This window comes from Netta rufina (assembly GCF_964035555.1).
Source record: "Netta rufina genome assembly, chromosome: 11".
Classification (NCBI taxonomy): domain Eukaryota; kingdom Metazoa; phylum Chordata; class Aves; order Anseriformes; family Anatidae; genus Netta; species Netta rufina.
Genome location: NC_140134.1, coordinates 5105669 through 5124916, shown reverse-complemented (window position 1 = coordinate 5124916; position 19248 = coordinate 5105669). Strand labels below are relative to the sequence as shown.

At 39.9% G+C, this 19248-nt stretch overlaps 1 protein-coding gene across 1 annotated transcript in view; it reads right to left on the bottom strand.

Annotated features, from left to right (window-relative positions):
* LIPC (lipase C, hepatic type) overlaps positions 1 to 2547 on the bottom strand; it is a gene marked incomplete at both ends in the record, with an annotated part of 70711 nt that extends 68164 nt beyond the window's left edge. Inside the window, 2 exon segments of the mRNA XM_084293510.1 lie at positions 2423 to 2462; positions 2464 to 2547. Of these exon segments, the coding sequence (XP_084149636.1) occupies positions 2423 to 2462; positions 2464 to 2547 (124 nt within the window).
* Between the last annotated feature and the right edge of the window lie 16701 nt (positions 2548 to 19248).

Here is a 19248-nt window from a genome sequence, read left to right as displayed (position 1 = left end):
TCTTTGTTAAACAAAGAAGTAGAAAGAACTTATCGAAAAAGGCTCGGAGGCAAACCAGTTACAGACCCATTGGCAGCAAAATGACCTGCTCATTCATCTTTCAAATTAAATACAAAACTTAGGTCCATGTAATTTGTGGCCATTTGAAACACTTGCATATTTTTTACTAAAGTCTGAATGCTGTTAATTTTGGTCTCCTGGCCAAACTCCAAACAGAGTGATTATTCTGCTTACTCCTTTCCTAAATTACAGCAACAGCTTCATAGGGAACAAATGTGTTCATAATTTGCTGACCTAAACTGCTCTTATATTGCTATGCACTATTAACAGTTGCTGTATTTCAAGCTATGGGTGGCTGCATTGGTGTGGCGGATTAAATGACCTCTGGGCAAAGCATGTATATCTTTCATTTGTTTAAAGTGCTTTGGGACAAAAGGTGCTGTATATATAAATGCTATCATAAAAATCATTTTAAACCCAAAATGTGTGGGAGCTGAAATGTGTTCTCTGAACAGGAGAAGCTCTTGGCATTCAGCGATACAGCTGGATAAAGGAAAGAGACTACGACTATTTGGGAACAGAGAATGTATGCCCATGGGCTGGGAAGCTGGTGGCCAATGATTGTCATGGAAAGGTGCTTTCACTGAGAAGCATTGCAAAATTGCAGAGCAAAATGGGAAACAAAAGGAGAATGGAGATTTACATGAAACAGGAAGCGCAGTGCTTTGGGGATACCTGCTCCTGTACAATGAGGCTAGCTGGCAGGCTGCGTTTTGTTTTCAGAAGTAGAGGAAAAAAAAGTTGAGAAACCTGGTAAACTTTTTCAGAAATTCAATGCATTGTTTCTTAAGGTTCTATATTCTCTTCTGATTGTGTTGCAACTTCTTTAAAAAAGATCCATACTCTGCCTGGAAGGTGAGAGAAAGACTGAGACAGCGTAAGGTATGAACAAGAGGCTTTTACCCACTTATTCTTCATACTACACTGAAAAACGGAATAGTCTATGCACAGACAGTGAAATGAAAAAGTGATTTATGTAATCCTGTTCAAATTGTGGGAGAGCCACTTAACAAAAAAAGCATTCCTGGTAATCCACAGAATGGCTATAGCAGCAGATTTTCACCTAAAGACCTTGCTTTCATTAACTTTTGTCTCTGTGTTGGGAGTAGAAGCACTGGCTGCACTGGCTGATCTTCTCGTATAGCTGAAAGTAGAGATTGTACTGGAGAGGTTTTTTTCTTGAGTAACTTGAGTTAAACAAGTAGAAGGCAGGGCTGGGTTTCCATTCTCCCATTCTGCTAAGTGTAAGCAGCTCCTTTCTCCTTCACTGAGTTGCAGGCTTATGGTCAGGAAAAAGCAGAAATTTATTCCAGCACCAAAGCTGCCACTGAAATATATTTTTAAATGGATAAAAGTCAGTTTAGTACTTAGCAAAACTAAGAAGATAGGACCTTCTCCAGAAAGCTGGTGAGGTCTTGACACAGTGCTGTAACCCAGTGGCACTGCCAGTACAGGGTCCTGGAACTGCAGTGAACAAAAAATCACACATCCTGTGCATTTTAGCAGTCAGAGAGACTGCAGAGCATTGTGGATGGTCTCCTAATCCTTACCAGAACAAAAAGTGTGTTTAGAGAAATAAAAGTCATCTTTGAATAGGCTGCTATGAGTAAAACGGGTTCACTTTTCAGCAGACTTTATTTGCTATGAATAATTTGACTAGCTTTGTTTAATTGGCAGACACAGCATTAACCAACCATATCACATTTCCCACAGGCTCTGAATCATGTTAGAAGCCTTTTGCACTGTTAAATGATCGCTAGTTTTCCTGTTTCAACAATTATTTTAGTTAATCTTGCCAAGTATCTGTCCATTGATAGCAGAACATAATGTTAAATATTTTAAATTACAAAATATCTTTAGGATGGTGCCTGAACAGCATTTACCTCTCTCTCATCTTGGACTTTATTACTTTATCTATCAGGAAAAAACTTCAAAAGAAAATATAGAAAACTCTTAGTAAACACAGTGAGTACATTACTAACAATTTCAGCAGAATTACAGATTCTCATTTTGATTTTCAATAGAATGTAGACATCTTAATCACATAGGAAAATCAGCAAACCCTGCAATATTTGGGTCTGAGAGTGAGTCAATTGTTGATTGTTGACTTGAAGGACTGAACCTGGAAATTAAAACTAACAGTAGATTCCTAAGCCTCTCACGTGAACCAATTTGTGTTTTCACAAATATTCTCAGTCATATGTGACAAGGAATCTTATAATAAGGAATCTAATTTTAAGCTTTCATTTCTAATATCTCTGTTAAAAAAGCAGCTCAATAAACCAACAAGTCTGAACAGCATCCAGACCACCAGGTATTTCTCATTACATTAAAAAAAAAAAAAAAAAAAAAAAGTGCTTACCTTGTGCCTTACTTGATGATATGTTCCACTTTAACATAAGATTTTTTTGTAAGACGAAAGTTGAAAAAAGACTTTAATGAAGATTCACTCCTTGGGAACAGTGAATAGATATCACAAGCTAACATTTCTCCGTCGTATGTCCTCTTCAACAGAAGACACAACTCTCTGACATATTTGAGTGCTTGGTTTTGCAAAACTGGCATGTTCTTAAAAACGTTGCTAAATAAGATCATTGTGTACTACATTCATGTGCCAAAATACACATCCCCTATATAAGTAAAACACATACGCATTTAGGCATCTAGGACAGGGTCTCAGAATTGGCTTTTAAACTTTAAAAATACAGGCCACTATTATGAGCTAAATGCTATTCTCTCTATAAGACAACCATAACATTTGTGTACCCAAAATCAGCAGAACTGGTTCTCTCAAATTATAGCAAACTATCAGAGACAGAAGACAGAAAAGATTTAGGCCCAAATCCTGGCCATTTATAAGTCAAAGGCTGATTTGTCATTCCTTTAAAAGAGACTGGTATTTTGCCCTGTAACAACCAATTACTTCGAAGCTGACTTTAGAGCAGAGTACAGGAACTGTGTATGAGATGGATCAGATTTCCTGTTATAACCACAGATGCATTAGCTGGTATGCAGATCAAATATGCACAGTAGTCTTCTGTATACTGGAACTCATACGGTAAAACAGGTCCATGTAATCAGGTAGGAATTTGGAAGGATGCAAAAATAAAAATGAAGTCCTAACATGGGATTTAATTGATTGGATATAGGGGCAGGTACAAAACCACTGCTCAAGAAAAGGCTTAGACAGTATGCAGAAACAGTTGGAGTGGTCTTTGTTGCCTTAGCATCAATTGTGACTGAGAATATTGTAAGGCTATTTTGCAGGATCTCATGAAGGAATACCCTGAAAAGCATAATTCTGTGGAAGAAATGTTCTACCACATTAATTTTCTTGCTTTCTTAGAGGATACAGTGTCACAGCTGTGGCTAGCAAGGACGATACAGGGGATGTAATGCAGAGCATGTTGAAATAAAAGAATACAATTCTCTGCTTTAGTAAGAATTGCACAGCAGGAGAAAAAGCATGTAATGGATAAAAATCCATCTTTGAACAGGATGCTGAGTGTGATGATTAGAAAATGGGACATTTCCTTAAGGATCTGAGAGAGCTCTTCCATTTATCACTGCATCTAATTGTATGTGATGGAAATATCAATTTTAAAATAATCAATTGCTTATGAAACCAACATTGAATATAAAGAAATTGTGGAATATTGTGAATATATCCTAGGAGATTTATCTTTTAAAGATGATAGTGGAGCAAGGTGATCGGTGAATTCCAATACAAACTTAAATTAGGACTCCTGAGTTTGTGTAAATACATACTGCATGTATTAAGAACATGTTCAGAGTAAAACCAAACTAGAGGATTTTAAAAATTCTGTCTGCTTTCATCTTAAAAAAAAAAGCACTTGAACAGCTGTCCCAGTGATTTAGAGGAATGAACCCTATTGAGGGTTTGAGGGGGAAAAGGGCTTAGCTGAGAGGTACTGAAAAATATGTTTCCTAGTCTAGGGAAATAATGCAAAAATGATGCTTGGCTAACACACGGTCATTGCTCTTGTTTGCTTTCTGAGGGGATTTTGCATTTTTGGTTTATATGATGGAAACCATGAGTGTTTAACCACAGTCCTGGAGACTTTGCTCCAGCACAAAATGTTCACCCCTCAAACTGCGGGCGTGGCATATCACTTTCCACATCTCATACAGTTTTTCTCCTGTTGGGAGCCCAATCACTGTGTATTTGCAAAGCAAAGTGCACCGAAGTCTCAGTCTCTAAAGCGCTTCAGAGCTACAGCTCTAGCAGAGAGATTCACGCAGGTGGGAAGGAAATAAAAAGTAAGGAGGGAGAAAAGACAGAGGAAAAGAGAGGAGGCTGAATGGAAATATTTATCTGGACTTAGTGGGATAAATACAGGCCACTTTGCTAAGTAGAAACTGTTCTACCTCTCCAGATTTCATGACAAGACAGGAAACTCAGGTTTATTGTTAAATTCCTATCTGTGGACTTTACTTCCCCCCTGTACTGCCCCCGTGTGGCCTTAGTTCCAGATCAGAGGCGTAAAAAATGACACCAAGGGGTTTGGAGCAGGGTGAAGTCGGTGGCGTCAGATTTTGGACATTTGGATTCAGGTGATAATTTGGGGTATTTTAACCAATGCTGCTGCTCTTCTGGGCTAAAATCTCTTGCCGAAGATTAGAATCTGTTGCAGTTTGATCCGAACGGTAAGTCTGATCCTCAGCCCGGGTGCCCTGCCAGCAGGCCATGCTGGCAGCTAAACGCCAGTGGCTTGCCCTGTGCCTCAGCCTGGGGATTTGTACCCTGGTTACTCTTGTGCTGCTTGTGTGAAATGAGCTGGTGGCTCCTGTCCAGCACAGGAGCCGGGCATTTGTGTCACTGAGATCAGTAACTCCAAGCAAATGGCACGGCTGGCACAATTAGATTGCTGTCAAACAGCGAGCAGAGAGCTGAGGGCTTTGGGGCACTGGGGCTGCGCCGCTTCCAGGCATGCCTCCTACACCGTGGTGAAGTTAAACCCCCCCTAATTACAGACAATGCTGAATATATTTCACTGACCTAAAGAAGATTTTTTGTCTCCCAACATTCACCTCTTTGCACAGCTCTAAACTTTCAAGAAGCACAAAAAAAAAATAAAAATAAATAAAATAAAAAATCCCACACTCGTGGCTGGCAGGAGCCAGCTGTTTATTTTATCATTGTCGGTCACCATGGGGTGACTGTGCCCACGCCCTGGGCTGTGTCTGAACAACGTCTGACTACAGCCACTTGGAGCCAACTGGTTGTGGCTGTGTGTGGTGCTGCAGACCATTTTCCTCTCTCGACCAGGCAGGGTTACCTGACTCAAAGTCACCTCTCCTTCCTGCCTCGTGCTCTTCACTGTACTGTACCAGACTGCTGCCAAGGTACGGACCTGGCTTTCCAAGAATAATTGCTTGGGGTATCGGCAAATGTCACTCTAATAAAGTCGATGGCAATGCATTGGCTTACACTGAATTGTGCCCCGTAAATATTTCTACATCAGTGATTTGCTGGGCAGTGTTTTATTTTAACCACTGCCTTAACTAATACCAAAATGCAGCACGGAGAGGGCAAACAGCCAGAGCTCTGGGTTCTCTTCCTGGCTCAGCCGTGGTGACACTCTGTCTGTTTTGCTGTCTGTGACATGGGAATAATAATACTAAAATTGCTTCATAAAGTGCTTATATAGCTACAATGCACTATATAAGAATTAACTGTTATTACTGTAGACTTTGGGAGCCAGATTTTGAACTTTCCATGCGCTGATGGGTCATCAAATTACCATAAGCCTATCTGGAGAAATAATTTTAGAAGTGGACTGCAGCAGAGCACAGACTGCCAGAAAAACCTTACATTGCATGGCAAATTGAAGGCTGTTCTCCCACCATCAAAACATAACAGGAGGGAACAGACCCAGACCGCAGCAGGTCACAGCAGCCATTTCGTACTGACCTCTGCTAGGAGGAGTGAACTGGGGAGAGTTCATCTGCATATGGTCTGAAGAAAAACCTCAGGAGAAACAATGGATAAAAGAAACAAGTGTTGTGAAACTGAAATAGGATGACGCCAGTCAGGCCACATGACCTTGGATGCTTCCTTGTGTCCTTTCCTGCTTGTTTGTGAATGCCTTTTTCCTCCAGCTCAGGCACTCTTCTGTTTCGGCTAACACAAATGACAGCCTTCTACTTTTGGTCTGAGGGAACAACAAAGAAAACAGAAAGAACAAATGTAACTTTCTGTGAGCAACCAGTCTGATCTTTACCAGGCTGTAGCAGCTCGGAACAAAATGGCTAATGCCTCTGTGACCAGGCTGAGTGCTTCCAGCTTTCCAGGAAGGAAAAGGCACAGCGAGCTTGTGGCCACACACCCCATGCTCTGACTTCCAGGTTCTTCTTGAGAAAAGGCAAAAGGTGCTGGTAGAATTTCCCTAGACATCAGTAACAGAATGTGAAAAAATAGATATCCCTTTTATCTAAGAGTCATGATTTTTCAACAGTGCATTCATTCTAGAATAAAATACTACCCAGCATGCCCTGATTACAGTATGCAGGCCTAATTAATCACTGAGGAAACATCTTCACAGTCATAAAAATGAATCTGCAATTATTTGACAGTGATCTGATAACGACTGGTTTGTGGAAAGAAGCTTAGATTTTGGCACCTCCCTCCCAGAAGATTTCCAACCTGGAAAGAATATGATTTGCAAATAACAATGATCTGTACCTTCCAAATGTGTCAGAAAAGAAGACATCTGACATGCCTGGCTATTAAAGGAGAGATTTTACAGCTCTTCTTCTCTTTGTTCCCTCTAATTTTTGCAAATTTCTCATTTCCTATATTAGAAGCAGTGCTTTCCATTGTTGGCCCCCGTCCCCTTTTCCACTAGTGCTCTCAGATGTTCAATACAGCCTCCTGTGCTAAATTTTATGCAGATTGCCTTAGGTGCTTCTAACGTCCTTGATCACAGTGATTATGAGCAAATAAGAAAGCGGATTAGCAAAGGTTAACAATTAACTGGACACAGAAACATCTGGAGAGAGCTGGTTAAAGAATATCTGCTCTGCTCAGTGAAAGAAGGTATATGGACAGATTCATGAGCTTTTGCAGAGATAAAAGTATGCAATGAATAAGTTATCATTGCAGAAGGTACAATTCATTCATCACTCGTGGCAATAATCTGGTGGCAGGATGATGAAAAATCTGCCATACATTTTCGTGTTACCTAGAATTTGTAGGTACTTGTGGATTCTTTTTGCTTTGTGCCTTAGCTTCTTAGGAAAGGCATGGAAGTGTGTATGTACCTCTCCTCCTTGGAGGTGGCCATTATTCTCGCTCCTCTCCTCCTTCCAACAAGCCACAATCAATGAAAAGAGTCGGTTCTAATGAAGGAACTCAACTATGGTGTGTGAATTTTAGATGGAACCTTAGCTACACGGGCAAGTTAAATCTGTTGATCCAGTGTGCATATTAACATTGTGCTAAAGCCCATCGTCAGCGTATCTGGACACTGTTTCATGCTCTAAGAACTCTGCCAGCAAAATTTTGACTAACTCCACAGCAAAGCTCAGTTAAGCTCTCAACAATCTGATCTCCGATATCTGGTTGGACTGTTCCTTTGGGTTCCGCTAAGTTTTACTTGGTCCTAAATTAAAGATCAAACTGGAAATGAGAATTTAAGAAAAGAAGTGCAAAGAAAGATTAGTATTTATTCATACCAGAAGGCATTTAACTCTGTGCTCAGAAAGGGAAGAGCCCAGTTTTAAATCCATCTTTTCAAGACACAGCTTTCCATGTTATTTTAAATTTGGATCGTACTTCGGTGCATGCCTAGGACAGGGCATCCCCCGTGTCTGAAGGAACGGTAAATTGCTGCGTCACATTTGGGCTCTGCAGGAGAAAGCTCTTCTGATTCTCTGTCCCAGTCCTTCAGCAAATTACAAGCTAAGGGACAAAGTCACCCTAAGCTGCTGACTGCTACAGTCCCTTTTACTATCCTCCAAAGCAGACTCCATTGTGGGCTGGGGTTTAGTGAACATGTAGCCCCACTAACTCATTTTGCAGCAGCTACATGATGATTTTACAGGACAGAAAGTATTCCCAGACAATTTTACCTTTTGGACTTTGGGCCAGATGCTGCTTCATTTCCCTGGTGTGAGTCAGAAATGGCTCAGTTACAACAGGATAAATTGGATAAGCCCATTGGCCTCAGTGGGACAACTGAGTTTGGCTCATTGGATTAGGCCCCTCACCTTATTAAAAGTCAGTCTTCTGGCTGCAAGGAAAATTAAAAAAATAAAATAAAATAAAATTGAAATTCACATCAGTTGAGATGTGCTCTGGATGGGGTCGTAACAGGATAGAATATGAGATTTAATCCTGTTTTGTTCTACAGTACTGAACATATGTGTGGCAGTACTGGAGAAAAAAGCAGCCTCTCATTATTCTCGGTGCGTTTTGCAGCACACCAGGGCATCTGGGCAAGGAGACTCTCAGAACCATGGCAGGGCTGGAAAAAATTGCCTGAAATGAGGTGTAAAGATGAATAAAGAATGATTTCCTTGTTTTAGTTTGAAGAAGATTTTTTTTTTTTTTTTCAAAAAGCAGAAAGATAAATTAGAAAGATTTGCATTTAATGTGAATGGTCTGTGTATCTCCAATTAACAGAAAAAAACTATGTAAAAATGTATGATGAATGATGCATCTGCTCAGTCCTTTTCTCATTATATATATATCTGAAGTGGAACCAATGCCATTTGTGAATAATTTAATTAAAATAATGGCAAGTATTATTTTTGTAGCATACAAAACAGTAAACATTAATTTAATAAGGCTGAGAATCATGAAATGCAATCTTAATTACTAGAAACTGGAATAATCAGCTGAACTGCGGCACGCAAGACAATTAACTTTTTAGAACAGAGTTTACAGCTGCTAGGGTGGAACTAACATACTAGGAGAGTTAGCAGTCATTGCTTTGAAGTGCATAATGTTTCAGAATAAACCATAAAAGCAACATAAGATCTCTTCATTCTGCATGTCTTTTAACTATTCTGAAGCCCTTGGAATTTCTCACGATATTTTATGTTTCTGTTGTCTGCCAGCCCCAGGGCTTAACACTAATCTCTGCGCCAGCTCTCCTTCATAGGCATGGCTAAGCTGTCACCAGTGAGAGTACAGACTAGAGAGGATACCCCTGGGTCAGCGCAGACATTTATGTTGTGTTACCCCTCTCCTACCTACACCTACTGTATCAGTCTGCCTTATAATGAGTTAAGTTTCTTGCATCTTGCACTCTCCCGGGAGGCTGATACAGATTTTCACTGTATCATTTAAAAACCTCCTGATTTCCAGCTCCTTTTTGTTGGGAACATTTTATAGCTTATTCTCTGCTCAGTTTTTTCCTGCTCACCCTGATATATTTATAGAAAGCTAGCATACTAGCTGGACAAGCAAGGAAGCTGTTAGAGGCTCCTCTTGTAAATGGACTCATGCTTCCCCCGATTATTATTTCTGGTTTGATAGCAGCTTTCCTTAATACCGGTACGAAAACTGCAAAGCTTTCCATTTGGCTGTAGAGGAGAACCATTTTCAAACTGGGTCACACTCAGCAGTGGTGAACTTTTAGTCCAAGTTTAAAGTCAAAAGCATCAGAAAGCTGAGAGTTATCACCTTCGGGATAAAATACATGGAGCTTTTAAGCCATAAACACTGTGCCTGACAGCCTCTTTGTTACTTGCAGTAGGCCAAATTATACCATCTGCTCTGCAAGTGACACTGCTTTTTTTCTCAGTGTGTTCATTTCTCTGCTTTTCATTCTCCACTGCATCATTTCTGACTCATCGTATGAACTGAGCAAGAGAAAAATGGGAACCGGTAGCTCAGGCTTCATGTTTTTCATTCAAAGTCACCACACGATCGCAATCTGTCGGTGCCGCCTGCCCATGCCAAGGGCCCGGTGTTTTCCAGTCCTGCCATTTTCTAAGTTGCGACAGAATTACAAAACAAAGCAAAAGTGATTTTGTAGGGCTAGAATACTGGTCCCAAACTGCAAACGTGGTAGCCAAATTTAGATGACATTTACACTTTCCTGAATAAAGGGAATGATTTCACTTTTTTTTTTTTTTTTTCCTTCAATTTGCCACTGTGTTTTGAGAGCTCAGATTTGGGAATATGGAATAATAATCACTATTAAATTCGATAAAATATTCATCAGCATTACCGGTTCATTTAAAAAGGAAAACGATTTAAAAAGGGGATGAAATTAAGAGGTTGTGTGCTATAAGGAATAAAGCCCACAGACTTGAAAAATAATCTTAATAAAGTGACACCTAGTGGCTACAGAGAGACATGGCTAAAACCCTGGGAGAAGTTTGCCTGAGATCACGACTGTGTACGGCCTTGAGAAGAACCTGGATTCACAGAGGGAAAATAGCTACAATTTATAACAGGGAGAAACTGGTTTTGTTGTTGGTTTGGGTTTGCATTGGTTGTTTTGTGCCTTCTGATTGTTTTGGCTGAGCTTTCCGAAAAATCATTGATAAGCCCTTTACATGAGCCTTAGCCTCGACCTCTTCCTCTACAGATTTACTGCAGCATTAAAACATCTTGTTCTCTCCACCATCACTTAAAAATCACCAGTCAATGATTTCAACTTTCCAAGACCTTTGTTGTGACTTGCTCTGTGAGCATTGAAATAGCCAGCATAAATGTGGGTCAAACTGTATTGATTTGTATTTCTAGTTACACTACAACTGAATGTACAGAAGAGGTATGGTTGCACTTTTTTGTGTTCATTTTTAGTATTTTGCACACTTCCTCTGCCTTGTCTGTGCGTTCTTCCTTTTGAACCAGATGGGTAAACATCTACTAGAAAAAAGCCTTTGGCCATAACATCTGTACTTTACATCTAAGCCAGTCTGGGACCGAGGAGATGCAGTTACGTTGCTGTGTTTGCCCCTGTGCACTAGTACTGATCTGTAGGAATACTTCATAGAAAGGATCCTGGGTCTGTAGTTCTTGGGGTATTTGAAGTTATTATTTGTCAGTTCAAGCCAATACAGCTACAACAATAAAAGCAAATATTATGTAATTTTGAAAGAAATATATCTGAACATGGCTTTTTAAAAGCTCTGCTGTTTTCAAACACTTCTCTCTTAGAGCATAATGCATCCTTGGAGCACAGGGCAAATCCTGTTTTAATATGCTAAGTGGGTCCTGTTGCAGTCAGTGAAATATTAAAACTGACTTCAATGAGCAAGGATTTTTTGACCCCAGATTTTAATTCCAGAGTTAACGCTGCCCAACTGTGTGATCTAACTCCTCTTGGCTTCTGTTTATCTGCAAACTAGAGACAACACAGGGAAAAAACTGTTTCAGCATGGCTTTCTGGCAGCGTTTTATTAGGTCTGTTCTTACCAAATGTTTTGCTATTTTCAGATGGAGAATTCTACTAAAGAGTTTAATATTGTAATGCTTTTTGAAAAGTGTTTTCTAATGGCAGGTAATTGAATTGACCATGCACAGGAAATGGAGAAGCTTGTATGCTGCTCTGATTAAAGGGGAAGAAAATGAAGACAGGTATTATAACAGCCTCATTTCTTCTTTCTCTCTCAGAAGTGATGGATTTGGAAAACTTTAGAGGGAAGAATTTTGATTTCACCACTGTCCCATGTGCACAAAGGGTATTGGTCAGCCAACACATCTCACCTTTAGAAGTTGACACACCTGTGTTGTGTAGCCTTTTTTTCTAAATCAGAATAGCCAGGTATCTTGCTCCATAACTTGACTGAAATGACAAGCATGCAGGAGTGAAAGCATTTAATGCACCGTGTACCAGCACAATAGAGCTATGCTATGCTACAGACAGTGACTATTGCCAAAGTCCAGTTTGCACAAGTTCCATGGTTATACACATTAGGAACAGCACCCAGCAGATCTGATCAGTCAGGACCGCGGCAACTGTACACATCAACTGACACGGCTATTCTGAAAGACACGTGGGATGTTAGTGCTGCTTCTCTCACCAAATGTGCAGAACAGTTTGATGCTGCCAGGAAGGGGAAGACTTCCCATTTGTGTGTTCTGCTGAAAACTTTTTCTCCTAGGTTTATTAAAAATCTATAATTTGGTTTGGTTTAACATAAATTTTGCTACTCGTGACATTTGTTGTGTGTATCAAAGTTTCCTTCCCTTTTTCATTTTGTATTTTTGTAAATTTTGTATTTTTGTAACAATAGTGGTTTTTTTTGTTGTTGTTGTTTGTTTGTTTGTTTGTTTTTTTCTAATGCATGTCCAACTGGAGGGCATATAACAGCAAGTAAAATTTGGGTGGTATGATGTGCTGAAATAGTACAAATTTCAACAATATATGAAACGTTTGGTGCTCCTTAGTTGGATGTACAGTGTCTTTAATCAGTTTGATGTCTTTCTGTGTGCATTCATCAGCTTTGTGTGTCTTCAGAAATGGCATCTTATTATTAGTAAGTTGCATTTGCCAGGAATACTGAAATTTGTGTTGCTAAGAGCAGTTTAATGCAGGGCTCTTAAAAATAGTCAACTAAAAATATGGCTGTAGCTTACTAAATTTGCCAAACATATATAACAGAACTGTTTTTATCTTGAAAAATTTTGGAGGTAGTTTCTATAAGAAAACCCATATATTTTTTTCCTAGACAGCACAATATTGTTAAACAAGCTTGCACACTAAGGATTAGATCTTTATTTCTGCTGACTTCATGCATCTCTTACTTTAAAAACTTTAAAGACTTTACTTACTTTAAACAGTAAGTTTCAATGAGAATTGGTAAGATTTGGTAATAAGTAAGCTCTAATGGTAGAAAATGGAATTGTGTCTGTATATAGACAGACAACTGATTTCCTGACAGAAAAAACAAAAAAAAAAAAGCTGATGACACTTCAGAACTGGCTGACTGGCTGATGGGGCTGTGTTTATACAGGATTAATCTATGTTGAATTACATAATTAATTTCAGACTTTGACTCAGGTTGAAGTGTTTTGTGCAGCTGTGAATCCATGGGGTTTTAGAGAGAACATTGTAGGAACCAGGAAATTTAGCAGGGCAGGAAGCATCCTCTTCAGAGCAATGGGAACCCAAGCTGCTTTGAATTTGTCTTCAAGTGTGAGTCTGAGGCACACATTGGTTTTCATCTTCCCCAGCCTCTCCTATTTCATTCAGTTCTGATCATAAACAGAAACAAAGGCTTCATGTTGGGCCTATGCAGATGCATTCAGTTCTTCAGGTCTGGGTCAGGATTATGCTGCGTGGTTCTGGCCCAGTGCTTGATACGTTGGGGTGCTAGCTGAGTCGTTCCCTTTTAATCAGTGTTACGAAAATAGGGCAGGGGAATCAGTTTGTACAGCTTACATACAGAATATGCTGTAGTGGTGGCCAGGGAATTACTTAATGCTGGAAAACACAAAAGAGTAAGATTTAAAAGACTTGTGGTAAGCTGAGAACTTTCTATAAACCAGAAGACCAACGACTCAGTTTTCACTATCCTTCATAAATGGGAATGACCAATTTATTGCATTCAGTCTTTAGACAAATATTCAGTTCTCAGATATAACAGTACTGAGTATTTTATTGAAATTTGTAGACATCAGCTGGCACTCTCCTTATGTTCAGGGTTTTACAAGCTGTTTCCATTACCAGAAGAAATCAGTGCTGAAGCCAGATATTGGTTAAATCCTTTTCATTGACCAAAAAATGTAGGCAAAACACAGTTCCCCTCAATACAGCAGGGAGATCCCTTGTTTCTGCTTCTAAACCTGCTTTTCGAGACACCACTCTGTTTATAAAGCTTTCCCTGAGGAATATGATTCTCTCAGTCTCTCTTTATTTTTTTATCTTTTTTATTTTTTTTTCAGTTGCACTTCATTCATTATGACACGAGTGTTTTTCAGACATTCCAAACTTCTAAATCCATCCCTTTAAAAGACCAGTTCATTTCTGCTGTCTTCTGTGAAAAATTTCCTCAGTAGTGTATACTTTGCGTGGAACACTAGTTATTGCTGCTTATCATGGATCAGTAGAAAGCATAACATCCACTCTTTGTATAATTAGTGCAAGAGTTTGAAAGTTGCTGTAAATAGAAGATTATGGTCATGCTTTTCTTTCTTCAGGATGAGTAAGACTGGGCAAAACACTTCTCCATCCACAGGCAAAATGGTAAGATAGAACATGCTTCACAGAGTGATAGGTGTTATCAATGAATTTTATAGCAGGAGAAGCTGTCTGGAATGAAAGGTTCAGGACGCTAGTTGGGCCAGCTGTGAACTCTTCAGGCAGAAATCGCCCCAAGAATTATTCAGGTTTTCACATCAGTCATAGGTCTGCTGAAAGAGACTAAATTTTAGGTACACGAATAAGCTATACACAGGTGAATTTACGTTAACTGGTACTGAAAGTCAATGTTCAAGTTATTTTCATGGATTTTGGTGGCATCAGCTCGCCTAAATGGAAGCTGAACCAGTGGAAGAGAACTGGGAGCTCGCAGTGATCTTCCCAACATCTCATTCTGGACTGTGATGGTAACGTGCAGCACGAATGGTTGGCTACATTGCAGATAGGAGCTTTGACTATAGCACACACAAGCTTTCTGCACGGCAAACTCAGGAATTGTGAGGCTTTTACACAGGTTAGCCACTTGAGTTGCTGGGCTTCCCAAACGGCTTGCAGGGCCTGTGCCACTCGTACTATCAGCATCTGAGACAACTGATTTAACAGCTAGATGGCAAGTGCTGCAGCCACTCCCCGTGTTGGCACTGTGTAGGTACCCAGCTGGAACAGCTGCTGCTTACCTACCCTTCCCAAACACCGAGTGCTGCATCTCAGAGTGCTTATTAGTAACTGCTGGGAGAGAGGAACAGGAGATCCAGCAAATTAACCATGATTTTAAGTGTGCTATGTCTGTCATAATTCTTTCCCCTGCCCTAAAATTAGAACAGCCTTACGTGTGAAAAGCCACCTCTGGGGGAACAAACATAAAACACCTCATTAATGATCACAGGGGTTTAATTACTATTATGGATAAGTTAATTTTAGTTCTAAACAAAAAAAGTAAGTCCATCTTGTTTGACTTTTCAGGGCTTTATAGCCAGCAGAGTTTGAAGTGACTAGTGATTTCTTTGCTTGTACTTCTGTTCTCCAAAGCGCAGATCGGAGCCTGCTCTGTGAAGTGGGGCAGGCCAAAGCCACGCTGCCAACAACGTTCCTGTCTCAAGCCCTTTTTATAAAGAACTCCCTGAACACTTTATCTCATCTTTCAGCATGCGTGGTGAACCCTTTATCTGAAATACAAAGCATGTATTTCCCGTTCTGGTGAGCAGTGTCTCCTCTCCTTAAGATCACCTGGGAAGGTCAGCTCTGCCAGTTTTGCAGCTGTAACTCTGCCTTGCGAAATCTGACAAAATAAGTACTTCGGTGCTCTTAACCACTCTGGCACTAGGGCTTTGTTTTATTTTTTAAAGCAGTACCTGATGCTCAAGGTAATCTAGGTTCTATGTAAGATACATTTTGCTAATTAAAAATAGACTGTGAGATTTCCCTAGTTTGCTGTTAAGAAATCCATTTATCAGGGTAAAATGGTTGCAGAACTGTCTTAAAATTTAGGGACAGCAGAATGCACTTCAGTAAACAGAATTTCAAGTAATTCTTTAAAAGAAAAAAGGCAATTCAGAGGGTACAGTCATTCCTTGAACCTCTCCTGGAAAGTTCTTTGCATCACCCTTCAGCTGATTGATGTTGTGTGGGAGGAAGGGTTTTATTTAGAAAGGTGCAGCTGAAGGCTCAGCTCCCTTGCTGTTAGGTGTGTGCAATTTTATTTAAGTGAATGGAGTGCTGTGCAGGGAGCAAGCTTTTAGGCAACTGTAGCTTATGACATTTCCCAGTGCCTACAGAAACCCCTCCATCTTCCGGCCTCTATGTGAATTACAGAACAAACAGGGAGAGCAAACAAAAGGTACCTTTGACTCTCCAAACACAGCCAGCACTTGTTTGCAATAGGAGATGGCCTGCTCCAAGTCACATAGGCAAAAATAAGTAGCACCCAGTCCTTCAGAAGAGATCTGCCACTGGCTGGGCTGCACTGATTATCCACGAGAGGCCATACTGAATCAGATTTTCTTACTTCATTTGTTTAATTGAAGTGGAAAACTTTTTTTTTTTTTTTTTTTTAATGGGATTGAGTGTTTACATTGGTCTTGATTTCAATGGTCTTTAAATCAGGAGCTCATTGTGTAATCAAACATGGAGGGAGGATGAGAAGATACATGTTGAATACAATGATTTGGGCTATAACACAAAGAATGAATTATATTTTAAAAGAGAATCTGTTTAGCAGTTATGTTAGGTTATTTTATGTTTGCTTCTGACTTGGGAACAGAGGAGAGCTTGGCAAGGAAATTTTTGATTCCAAACCCTGGCAAGCATGGGCATACACCAAAAATATTGTTTTGTTTGCTTCTCTTTTTTCTGAATTCTGCAGACATCAGAAAATACCCATATGTGTTTGTGGACATTTATTCTGTTATAAGAATATAGATGATTGTGTGTTTGTGGACATTTATTCTGTTATAAGAATATAGATGATTGTGTGGAGATGAAATCAGAGAATTAAAAAACTAAGTATCACAGATCCTCCACACCTACATGGCACATACTTAAAGCTTTCTCAGTAAATAATCAGAAGAGAAAAATACCAAATTCAGTAGAAATCTTGCCTTGATTTTCCATTCACTTACATTAGTTTTATACTAGTGCAACCTTAATGCCTTCATTGGGCTTACCCCTGGTTTACAACATTGCAAACGAAAACAAGATCAGGTCTATATGCTTTTGTGGACTTTCACTATTTTTGGTAGGTCTGTGATTTAGTTGGAGAACCATAATCTCAGAAAAATAGGAAATGATCGCTGTGAAAACATCTCAACTTCCTGCAGACATTTTTCATAACTTATTTGGCACCTTGACCGATTTCAGTATATCTGGCTTTCTGTCCACTAGTACAACTGATCTATAAAGAGCTGGGACTGAGGTTTTGTTAGAAACTTGAAACTGTATTTACTAAAGGTAATTTTCTTAATTGTCTTTGCAAATGCAGCAAGAGCCTGGTAATAGTAAAAGTTTGCAATGCTATCGTTTTCTACAGGGCCTTTTTCTAGGATGTACTGAATTGGAGGGATTTTGTCTCTCTTTTTTTTTTCTTTCTTTGAGCACCTGAAGCAAAAATTAGTGAGAATGCCTCGTGATCCATGTTTACATAAGCATCTTTAAACACCTGTCTATTGCTCCCTGAGGGAAAAACTGGCTCCAAGAATATAGCATTAAAATGATCAAAACAGGTATTTTTAAAGTAGCAGTACTTTCTGTGCATTATATGTACATTTTTATGTTTTCATATGTCTTACCCTGCAGAGAAACTCCACATTCATTTTATATTGGAGGTTGAAAGAAACTTACAGTTCCATCAGAATCAGTGCAAAACTTGAGAAAAAAATAAATAATCTTCATTAGAATGTTCATAGTTTCACATCTTAACATTGTTTGGGGGAGCTCAGATGTAGCTTAGGTTGTTCAAGGGATCTGAGCTCTCAACAAGCTAAAAACATCCTTTTAAGGTGGATTTAGTGCATGTCTCAACTGACCTGGCTGAGGGGAGCAGTAAGGTCATGGAGTCCGTGTTTCCACTTTACCATTTGAGTTGCAAGAGCGATTGTAGTATATTTCATTTCAGGGGACGGTGAATAATTCTGTTCTGTGTGAGAGAACTCTGTCTCTACCTTTGTAGTGATTTTGTAGTGGGGAATGTCCCACCTTTAGCATCTGACACAGAGCAATGAAAATGCTATGTGTGAGTATTTCAACAGCTTGTATAGCAGCTGGCAAACAATGTGTAGGAAGGTTTGTTCTCTTGTCTGTGTGTGCGCTAAATATTTACTGGTTCCCACCTTTTAGATGTGAAATACTCAATAATGAAAGTTAGTAGTAGAAGTTCTTAGGGATAATATGCTTGTATGTAATACATGTACATGCCTCATATTTCATTATGCAATGAGGATACACCCAAAATACTGGGACAGGACTTAAAATTTAATCTTCACTCCCACACTAAACATTAACTTGGACTGTGTGTGAATCCAAGCACATTCATTGAAATCAATCACCAAACATATTTAGAAAACTGTTGGCTGGCCAGCTGTCTGTAATTAGCAAAGGAACTGAATAATGTTTCAGTAGTAATGAAAACCCTATCAAATATTTGTATAAACAAACTGTAAACCTCAGCAAGTAAAAAATCCTGTAGATGGAAATTCTAACAATTATTTTCTACCACGTGGACTAAACTGGAATGATGAAAACAAGTTGTAGCGCATGGGTTGAATAGAACCAGTAAGATATGTAGGCAATGTAGTGAAGAGAAGAAAGAACAATCAGAGAAACCATATCTTTACATTACATTTATGACGAAATTATTCTGTATGAGAATAATCTCTCACATGTTTCCAAAGGGAAGAAGAAAGGTGCTGAAAGAACTGGCGGAGGAGCTGGCCAAGCCGCTTCCCATCATTTATCAGCAGTTCTGGCTATCGGGGGAGGTCCCAGTCAACTGGCGGCTAGCAAATGTGACACCCATCTACAAGAAGGGCTGGAAGATAGACCTGAGAAAATATAGGCCTGTCAGTTTGACCTCAGTGCCAGGGAAGCTCATGGAGCAGATTATCTTGAGTGTCATCATGCGGCACTTGCAGGGCAAGCAGGCGATCAGGCCCAGTCAGCATGGGTTTATGAAAGGCAGGTCCTGCTTGACGAACCTGATCTCCTTCTATGATAAAGTGACGCGCTGGGTGGATGAGGGAAAGGCTGTGGATGTGGTCTACCTTGACTTCAGCAAGGCTTTTGACACTGTTTCCCACAGCATTCTCCTTGAGAAACTGGCTGCTCGTGGCTTGGACTGGTGTACACTTCGTTGGGTTAGAAACTGGCTGGATAGCCGGGCCCAAAGAGTCGTGGTGAATGGAGCCAAGTCCAGTTGGAGGCCAGTCACTAGTGGTGTTCCCCAGGGCTCGGTGCTGGGGCCGGTCCTCTTTAATATCTTCATTGATGATCTGGACGAGGGCATTGAGTGCACCCTCGGTAAGTTTGCAGATGACACCAAGTTAGGTGCGTGTGTCGATCTGCTCGAGGG